At 46.9% G+C, this 9645-nt stretch overlaps 1 protein-coding gene and 1 pseudogene across 2 annotated transcripts; both read left to right on the forward strand.

Moving 5' to 3' along the window:
- Positions 1 to 361: 361 nt before the first annotated feature.
- On the forward strand, positions 362 to 2084 carry LOC100998943 (annotated as a pseudogene). The gene has a single exon (XR_162966.5). The product of XR_162966.5 is annotated as a 6-phosphogluconate dehydrogenase, decarboxylating pseudogene (transcript).
- Positions 2085 to 3773: 1689 nt separating this feature from the next.
- LOC100999303 (epsin-2-like) lies at positions 3774 to 6531 on the forward strand. The gene is given in 2 exon segments (XM_009192571.4): positions 3774 to 5715; positions 5718 to 6531. Coding segments are annotated over 2 exon segments (873 nt in total). The 5' UTR covers positions 3774 to 5339; the 3' UTR covers positions 6215 to 6531.
- Positions 6532 to 9645: the final 3114 nt, after the last annotated feature.

Raw genomic sequence — 9645 nt, forward strand, 5'->3', positions numbered from 1 at the left:
AGAGACAGGGTTTCACTGTGTTAGCCAGGATGGTCTCGATCTCCTGACCTCGTGATCCGCCCACCTTGCCCTCCCAAAGTGCTGGGATTACAGGCGTGAGCCACTGCACCCGGCTCTTTTTTTTTTTTTTTTTTTTGAAACAGGGTCTCCCTCTATCACCCAGCCTGGAGTGCAGTGGCACAATCACAGCTTATTGCGCTTAAACCTCCCAGGCTCAAGTGATCCTCCCACCTTAGTTTTTCCGTTTTTCCTCCCTCCCTCCCTCCCTCCCTCCCTCTCTCCCTTCCTCCCTTCCTCCCTCCCTTCCTTCCTTCCTTCCTTCCTTCTTTTTTGGAGAGACAGGGTCTCCTTATGTTGTGTGGCCTGGTCTCAAACCTCTAGGCTCAAGCACTCCTCCCACCTTAGCCTCCCATCGTGCTGGAATTACAGGCATGAGTCACCACACTCGGCCTAAGGTTCTTCTTTTTGGGTAAAATGACTTCACAGCACTTCCTATTATCAATTTTAAAGATCAGACTCGTCCTCCGTGCCTCGCCGCTCTTCGGTTCTGCTCTGTCCACCACCACGGCCCAAGCTGACATCGTGCTGATCTGATTGGCAGTCATGGACCAGAACTTAATTCTGAACATGAATGACCACAGTTTTGTGGTCTGTGCTTTGAATACGACTGTCTCCAAAGTGGATGATTTCTTGGCCAGTGAAGCAAAGGGAACCAAAGTGGTGGGTGCCCAGTCCCTGAAAGAGATGGTCTCCAAGCTGAAGAAGCCCTGGTAGATCATCCTCCTGGTGAAGGCCGGGCAAGCTGGGGATGATTTCATCAAAAAACTGGTACCATTGTTGGACACTGGTGACATCATCATTGATGGAGGAAATTCTGAATATAGGGACACCACAAGACGGTGCCAAGACCTCAAGGCCAAGGGAATTTTATTTGTGGGGAGCGGAGTCAGTGGCGGAGAGGAAGGGGCCCGGTATGGCCCATCGCTCATGAAGAAGCGTGGCCCCACATCAAGACCATCTGCCAAGGCATTGCTGCAAAAGTAGGAACTGGAGAGCCCTGCTGTGACTGGGTGGGAGATGAGGCAGCAGGCCACTTCGTGAAGATGGTGCACAACGGGATAGAGTATGGGGACGTGCTGCTGATCTGTGAGGCATACCACCTGATGAAAGACGTGCTGGGCATGGCGCAGGACACGATGGCCCAGGTCTTTGAGGATTGGAATAAGACAGAGCTAGACTCATTCCTGATTGAAATCACAGCCAATATTCTCAAGTTCCAAGATGCTGATGGCAAACGCTTGCTGCCAAAGATCAGGGACAGTGCGGGACAGAAGGGCATGGGGAAGTGGACCACAATCTCCGCCCTGGAGTACGGTGTACCCGTCACCCTCACTGGAGAAGCTGTCTTTGCTCGGTGCCTGTCACCTCTGAAGAATGAGATAATTCAAGCTAGCAAAAAGCTGAAGGGTCCCCAAAAGTTCCAGTTTGATGGTGATAAGAAATCATTCCTGGAGGACATTTGGAAGGTCCCTCTACACTTCCAAGATCATCTCTTATGCTCAAGCCTTTATGCTGCTAAGGCAGCACCACCTACTTTGGCTGGACCCTCAATTATGGTGGCATCGCCCCGATGTGGAGAGGGGGCTACAACATCAAAAATGTATTCGTAGGAAAGATAAAGGGTGCGTTTGATCAAAACCCAGAACTTCAGAACCTCCTACTGACAGCTTTAAGTCAGCTGTTGAAAACTGCCAGGGCTTCTGGTGGCGGGCAGCCAGCACTGGGGTCTAGGCTGGCATTCCCATGCCCTGTTTTACCACTGCCCTCTTCTTCTATGACAGGTATAGACACAAGATGCTTCCAGCCAACCTCATCCAGGCTCAGCAGGATTACTTCAAGGCTCACACCTGTGACTCTTGGCCAAACCAGGGCAGTTTATCCACACCAACTGGACAGGCCACGGTGGCAGTGTGTCATCCTCGTCATACAATACCTGATGATGCTGCTGCTGTCACCCTCCACGATTCCACAGACCAGGGTATTCCATGTGCCTCATGGCACTGCCAGCTGGCCCTTTGCCCTGTTTTCTGTTCAGATTTTTTTTTTTTTTTTTGAGACAGAGTCTCGCTCTGTCACCTAGGCTGGAGTGCAGTGGCACGATCTTGGCTCACTGCAACCTCTGCCTCCCAGGTTCAAGCGATTCTCCTGCCTCAGCCTCCCGAGTAGCTAGGACTACAGGCACATGCCACTGCACTCCACTAATGTTTGTATTTCTAGTAGAGATGGGGTTTCGTCATGTTGGCCAGGCTGGTCTTGAACTCCTGATCTCAGGTGATCCACCCACCTCGGCCTCCCAAAGTGCTGGGATTACAGGTGTGAGCCACCACGCCCGGCCCAGATCTTTTTTAAAAGTGTTGTAAGAGACTCCTGAGGAAGGCACACAGTTTATTTGTAAAGTAACTCTGTGAGAGCCACCATGCCCTCTGTCCTTGCCTCTTGGGACTGACCAGGAGCTGTTCCTGTGTGTGGGAGTGGGAATCACCTCCTTGCAGCAGTGGCTTCCTTGTGCCCCATGTGCTGGTGTGGTTGCCATCACACAGACAGGAAGGGTGTTTGTGCGCTCTGATCAGTTGGAACCTCTGTCTCATGTGGCTGAATTCCCTTTTTCCTTTACTCAATAAAAGCTACATCAGACTGATAAAAAAATAAATAAAGATCAACACTGACTGTCCCTGGGTAGACAATTGAGGTAGTTTGGATAATTTAGTTCTTTCTTTATCCACTTTTATTGCTGATCCTCTAGTTTCAAAAATAAACTTAAAAATAAAACGGAAAAGGCCAGGTGTGGTGGCTCACGCCTGTAATCCCAGCACTTTGGGAGGCCAAGGCGGGCAGATCACTTGAGGTCAAGAGTTTGAGACCAGCCTGGCCAACATGGTGAAACCCTGTCTCTGCTAAAAAATACACATATTGTCTATGGCCATACCACCCTGAACGCGCCTGATCTCGTCCGATCTTGGAAGCTAAGCAGGGTCGGGCCTGGTTAGTACTTGGATGGGAAAAATACACATATTAGGCTGGACATGGTGGCTCACGCCTGTAATCCCAGCACTTTGGCAGGCCAAGATGGGCAGATCAGAAGGTCAGGAGTTTGAGACCAGCCTGGCCAATATGGTGAAACCCTGTGTCTACTAAAAATACAAAAATTAGCCAGGCGGGTGGTAGGTGCCTGTAGTCCCAGCTACTCGGGAGGCTAAGGCAGGAGAATCGCTTGAACCTGGGATGCGGAGGTTGCAAGTGAGCTGAGATTGCACCACTGCACTCCAGGCTGGGCAACAGATTGAGACTCCGTCTCAAAAAAATAAGGCCGGGCGTGGTGGCTCACACGTGTAATCCCAGCACTTTTAGGAGACCAAGGTGGGCGGATCACACAAGATCAGGAGTTCGAGACCAGCGTGACCAACATGGAGAAACCCCATCTCTACTGAAAATACAAAATTAGCCAGGTGTTGTGGCACATGCCTGTAATCCCAGCTACTTGGGAGGCTGAGGCAGGAGAATTGCTTGAACCCAGGAGGCAGAGGTTGCAGTGAGCTGAGATTGTGCCATTGCACTCCAGCCTGGGCAACAAGAGCTAAACTCTGTCTCAAAAAAAAAAAAAAAAAAAAATTAACCAGGCATTGTGGCACATTCTATAATCCCAGCTTACTTAGGAAGCTGAGGCAGGAGAATCGCTTGAAACCAGGAGGCAGAGGTTGCAGTGAGCTGAGATGGCGCCACTGTACTGCAGCCTGGGTGACAGTGAGACTTCGACTCAAAAAAACCCAAAAAACAAAAAACGAAGAAACAACAACCACCAAAGAACAACCAATTTAGTTATAGTTATTCGGATAGTTCAGGCCAAAACAGGTCATTGGCTTGAATTATATGGTTTACTTTTCCCAGTTTAATTATTCTACCCTGCCTGGGTATGGATCCTCTTAAAGTTGCTGGCACAGAAAGGCAAATGAGAGGTAAAATGACTCAATTCACTAGATAAATTCACCTTGGACTTTAACTCACTGTATTAGTCCATTCTCACACTGTTAATAAAGACGTACCCTAGACTGAGTAATCTATAAAGGAAAGAAGTTTAACTGACTCACAGTTCCACAGGGCTGGGGAGGTCTCAGGAAACTTAAAATCATGGTGGAAGGGAAAGCAAACATGTGCTTCTTTACATGGCAGCAGAAAGGAGAAGGAGGAAGCCACTTATAAAATCATCAGATCTCGTGAGAACTAACTTCCTATCAGGAGAACAGGATGAGGGAAACCATCCCCATGAGTCGTTTATCTCCACCTGGTCCCGCCCACACACGTGGCAATTATGGAAACCATAATTCAAGATGATATTTGGGTTGGAACACATCCAAACCATATCAATCACTTTTCATTTAAAACTATGTTTATAAAGACACCAAAGGGCACAAAAGTATTAATAATATATGTAACCCAAAGTAAGCTCTGGGTATTTACTTTTGCTTGAAGATTATGGTTTACATGTGTAAGCAATGCTGTAGAGATTATCAGACTATCAGAAGACGGAATCCCTATGCCAGTCTTCCTCATTCATTCCTTGGGCAACTCCCTTAATCTACATATATCTAAATTCTCCAATTTTTTTTAAAAAAGATGATACATATCTAAATATTATATTTACTTTTGTCCATTGATTTAAAATTCTGAAAACAGAGCCAGATGCGGCGGCCATGGCTCCACCGGCTCCGGTAGCTCCCGCCTCCCCAGCGCTGGTGGCACACCCGCACCAGCCTGGAGGAGCAGAGGATACTGCAAGGCATACAAATGAAGAGACACATAGACCAGGTATGGGAGAAGGAGTGCAGAGCTTCCATGCCATACCTAGGTGCCACCCTCCAGGAACCTTCATGTGTTCAGCCATCCAGAAGCTTCCTGAACCTGTCCTTTTGTGTTTTTATGGAGGTTTCGTTATGGAGACACGATCGACTAAATGATTGGCCATTGGTGATCAACTTAACCTTCAGTCCCCTCCCGGGACTGATCCTGCCTTGGTCTTTCTGGTGACCAGCCTCATCCTGAAGCTGCCTAGGGGCTGCCAGCCCTCCGTCAATCATTCACAGGCAAAAAGACATCACTGTGGAGATTCCAAGGATTTTAGTGTTCATTTCTGTGTCGGGCACAGTGCTAGTACTAGGTATTCACTGGTGATGAGGCAGATGGAGGTTACCAAACTTGGCCGGAGCCTCATGTAACAGACATGGACTTCACTATAGCCTGGTCATGGCTTCCAGCTCTTTGGATCTGAGGCTCCAAAGGAGGAAATGACCATTCAGGGATCTTGCTCCAGCTCAATTATGGAAAGTGAACCTTCACAGGGTGTGCACTTACCAAGGACAGGAAAGTTTCTCTCTTTGAAGGGCTTTAAATGTGTAACGAAGAAAAATGATGACTTTATCAGAGAGCAGATGAAAAACATTGTGAACAAGTACTCAGAGGCAGAAACCAAAGTTTGGGAAGCCACCTCCAATGACCCATGGGGCCCGTCCAGCTCTCTGATGACCAAGATTGCGAACCTGACCTACAACATGGTGGCCTTCTCGAAGATCATGAGCATGGTGTGGAAGCGGCTCAATGACCATAGCAAGAACTGGCAGCATGTGTACAAGGAGCTGCTGCTGCTGGACTACCTCATCAAGACAGCTCCGAGTGTGTGGCCCAGGACTACCATGAGAACATCTTTATCATCCAGACCCTGAAGGACTTCCAGTACATTGACCGAGATGGCAAGGAACCGGGCATCAACGTGCATGAGAAGTCAAAGCAACTGGTGACCCTCCTCAAAGATGAGGAATGGCTGAAGGCTGAGAGGGCCCAGGCTCTCAAAACCAAAGAGCACATGGCCCAGGTTGCCACTGGCATGGGCAGCAACCAGATCACCTTTGGGCGAGGCTCCAGCCAGCCCAACCTCTCCACCAGCCACTTGGAGCAGGAGTATGGCAAGGCCGGGGGTCCCCAGGCTCCTACCATGGCTGTGAGTAATGGAAGTGCTTCTCACCCTTTGCCAGAGCAGCAGCAATGGGTGACAGGTGGGATGGGTGTCCCTGGGCTTAGGGAGCGGTGGCCCCCACAGAGCTTGAATCTGTCCTCAGTACTGAGCCTTTGGCAGCCCAGGCAAATTGTCCTTGGTCTGGGTTGAGTTTTGGTTATGAAGGGACTTTTAGCCCCTTGGCTGCTCTGGTTCAGGGGTCTGTAAGGCCCTTTGCTGCTCTGTGGGTCTCATTCTGTACATCTGGGCAGAAGGTAGGCAGAGGCAGGTCTTGTCTGCTTCCTCCTCAGAGTGGGTCTGGCAGCAAAGGGTTGTCCTGCTGCACATCCGATGGGGAGTTGACTCTGGTAGACAGGAGGAAACAAATGCTCTTTCTTGGTTATCTTGTTCTTTTTTTGTTTGTTTGGTTTTTGTTTTGAGACAGAGTCTCGCCCTTTTGCCTAAGCTGGAGTGCAGTGGCACAATCTTGGCTCACTGCAAACTCCGCCTCACAGGTTCAAATGATTCTCCTGCCTCAGCCTCCTGAGTAGCTGGGATTACGGGCGCCCGACGCCACGCCCAGCTATTCTTCATATTTTTAGTAGAGATGGAGTTTCACCATGTTGGCTAGGCTGGTCTCGAACTCCTGACCTCATGATCTGCCTGCCTCGGCCTCCCAAAGTGCTGGGATTACAGATGTGAGCCACCGCACCTGGCTGATAATCTTGTTTCTTTAATTTCAAATTAAATGTCTTTCCACTGACTGAAAAAAATAATAAATAAATAAAATAAAAATTTGAAAACAGTAAGAAGCGTACTTTCTAAAAAGGTCTAAGGTTCTAATATTCTTCTCCTGTTCTTCAAACTCTGTGGTAAGTTAAGAAAACTTGGCGGGGCGTGGTGGCTCACACCTGTAATCCTAGCACCTTGGGAGGCCAAGGCAGGTGGATCACCTGAGGTCTGCAGTTCGAGACCAGCCAGGCCAACGTGGTGAAACTTCATTTCTACTAAAAATACAAACATTGTCTGGGTGTGGTGGCATGCACCTATAATCCCAGCCACTTGGGAGGCTGAGGCAGGAGAATTGCTTAACCCAGGAAGCAGAGGTTGCAGTGAATGGAGATTGCACCACTGTACTCCAGCCTGGGCAACAAGGCAAAAACTCTGTCTCAAAAAAAAAAAAGAAGACTTTTGCTTAATTCTTAGAACTCCAAGTAGACATCCTTGAATAATGATAGCTACCATTTACAGAGTGTTTACCTAAAGCCAAGCAACATCAAAGTGTTCTACAGGTATTGATTCATTGAAACTTCATAACACTTCTCAGAGGTAGATCTTATTATTCACAACTGAGGAAACAAAGGCACAAAATTAATTGACTTCCCTCGGAAATCCCATGTAGTAAGGGGCAGACATAGAATTTAAACAGCATGGCTTGACTCCCTACTGTTACTTTTTTTTTTTTTTTTGAGATAGGGTCTCACTCTGTCTTTCAGGCTGGAGTGCAGTGGCACAGTCTCAGCTCACTGCAGCCTCGACATTCTGAGCTCACACGATCCTCCCACCTCAGCCTTCCAAGTAGCTGGGAATACAGGCACACACCACCACCACAGCTATTGTATTTTTTAGTAGAGATGGGGTTTCACCATGTTGCCCAGGCTGGTCTCAAACTCAGGGGCTCAAGCAACCCATCCACCTCAGCCTTGCAGAGTATTGGGATTGCAAGTGTGAGCCATGGCACCTGGCCAACTCCATACTCTTATCCATTATATACTATATCCCTTCTGTTGCCACAATGCTTCATAATGTCATAACTAGTATTTTGGCTGTATCCTCAATTAACACTTGTTAAGTGGGTCTGAATATAATTCTTAATATGTATTTGAGAAATAATAGAGTTGGCATTTTCAGAGAAAGACCTTACGTTACAAGGCTTAATTTGTGGCCATCAATATATATCCATAGTGATATATAATGAGAATGCTATCTCTTTGGACATAGTTGAAGAGAGCTAGCCAGCTTTTGTGTGCCCTGATCATCTGCCCTTGTCCAAAAATACACACCTTCTTTAGCACATTCCTTTATGTATGATTTTAAACTTCCTTTCCATTTTCCCCCTCTTCTATAAGAATATTTTGGGGCTGGGTGCAGAGGCTCATGCCTATAATCCCAGCACTTTGGGAGACCGAGGTGGGCGGATCACGAGATCAGGAGTTCAAGACAAACCTGACCAACATGGTGAAACCCCGTCTCTACTAAAGATAGAAAAATAAGCCAGTCATGGTGGCGGGCGCCTGTAATCCCAGCTACTTAGGAGGCTGAGGCAAGAGAATCGCTTGAACCCGGGAGGTGGAGGTTGTAGTGAGCCGAGATTGTGCCATTGCACTCCAGCTAGGGTGACAAGAGTGAAACTCTGTCTTGAAAAAAAAAAAAGGTTATTAATTATTAGTTTGAAAAATAATACTCAACATTTCTGCTTTAGTTTGAGGAATCACTGGCACAAGACCTAAAACTACATTAACATAAAGTTTACTAGAATAAACCAGAATAAATATATAAAATGCATCCTAGACCCTTCATGCTTTTAAGCATTTGAGTGAGTGTCCTGACCAAACTCTCTTTGGACAATATTCTGCACCACAGAACTACTAAGTCTAGCCTTCCAAACTACACAGTAGGCTAGAATGTGAGGTTGGGAACATGATCTTTGTATTAGTTATTGCAGGAGTAAAATGCAGACAACATCAAGACACCCACTAAATTCACTGACCTTTAATGAAATTTGATACTCTGAATTTGGCAGTCAGCAAGCAAGTTTGGGGCTTCAAAAAATTCAAGAAAATATTAACATTTCTACAATGTTCTGTTTGGTCCCACAAAATGTGAAAGAATTTTGAAAAATATAAGATAGCATTGAGACATAAAGAAGTGTTATTACCATCATCAGAATCTGTGTCTCCATTTTCAACATCAATGGATTGAAATCTGATTATACAATTCTCCTTTCATCCATCTAAGTATCCATCTGGAAGGGAAAGAGACTTGCTTTTTCCACAGTTTCCCTGCATGCATCTTTGCACAATCTCAGCTGCTCTGCTGAAGGTTCTAACCACCACTTTCTGTGACACCTGCCAGTCCTCCCCCTCTCCTGCTGATCTGCATCCTCCTACTTCTCTCCTCCCTGCCTGCCCCGCCCCCCAACGTATGCATTGCCTGGATCCTGTGACCCTCACACTCACCCCTCAGAGCAGTGCACCCATGAGTAATACCTTCTAGAGGCACTCTGTCCATCCACTGGATGCGATATACATAGGATATGATTTCCACCCTACTTCTGAATGTCAGAGAGCACTTCCCAGAATGCTTCTCTGAAAACTGATAGCAGGTTTTCTTCCAGAAAATTGCAGGACAGGTTGAACTCAATCTATTTTTTAAAAAAAATACTCTTGAAGTTTCAATTTTTAAAAAGCTGAAAAGCTATATTTCTCGCTCTGTAAGTAATCCATATTTCCAAACTCTGACCTTGAGTTCATGAGATATTTTACACTATGTATCCTTGGAAATATACATTAGAAATAGGAATGAGGGCCGGGCGCGCTGGC

This window comes from Papio anubis, chromosome 19 (genome assembly GCF_008728515.1).
Source record: "Papio anubis isolate 15944 chromosome 19, Panubis1.0, whole genome shotgun sequence".
Lineage (NCBI taxonomy): Eukaryota > Metazoa > Chordata > Mammalia > Primates > Cercopithecidae > Papio > Papio anubis.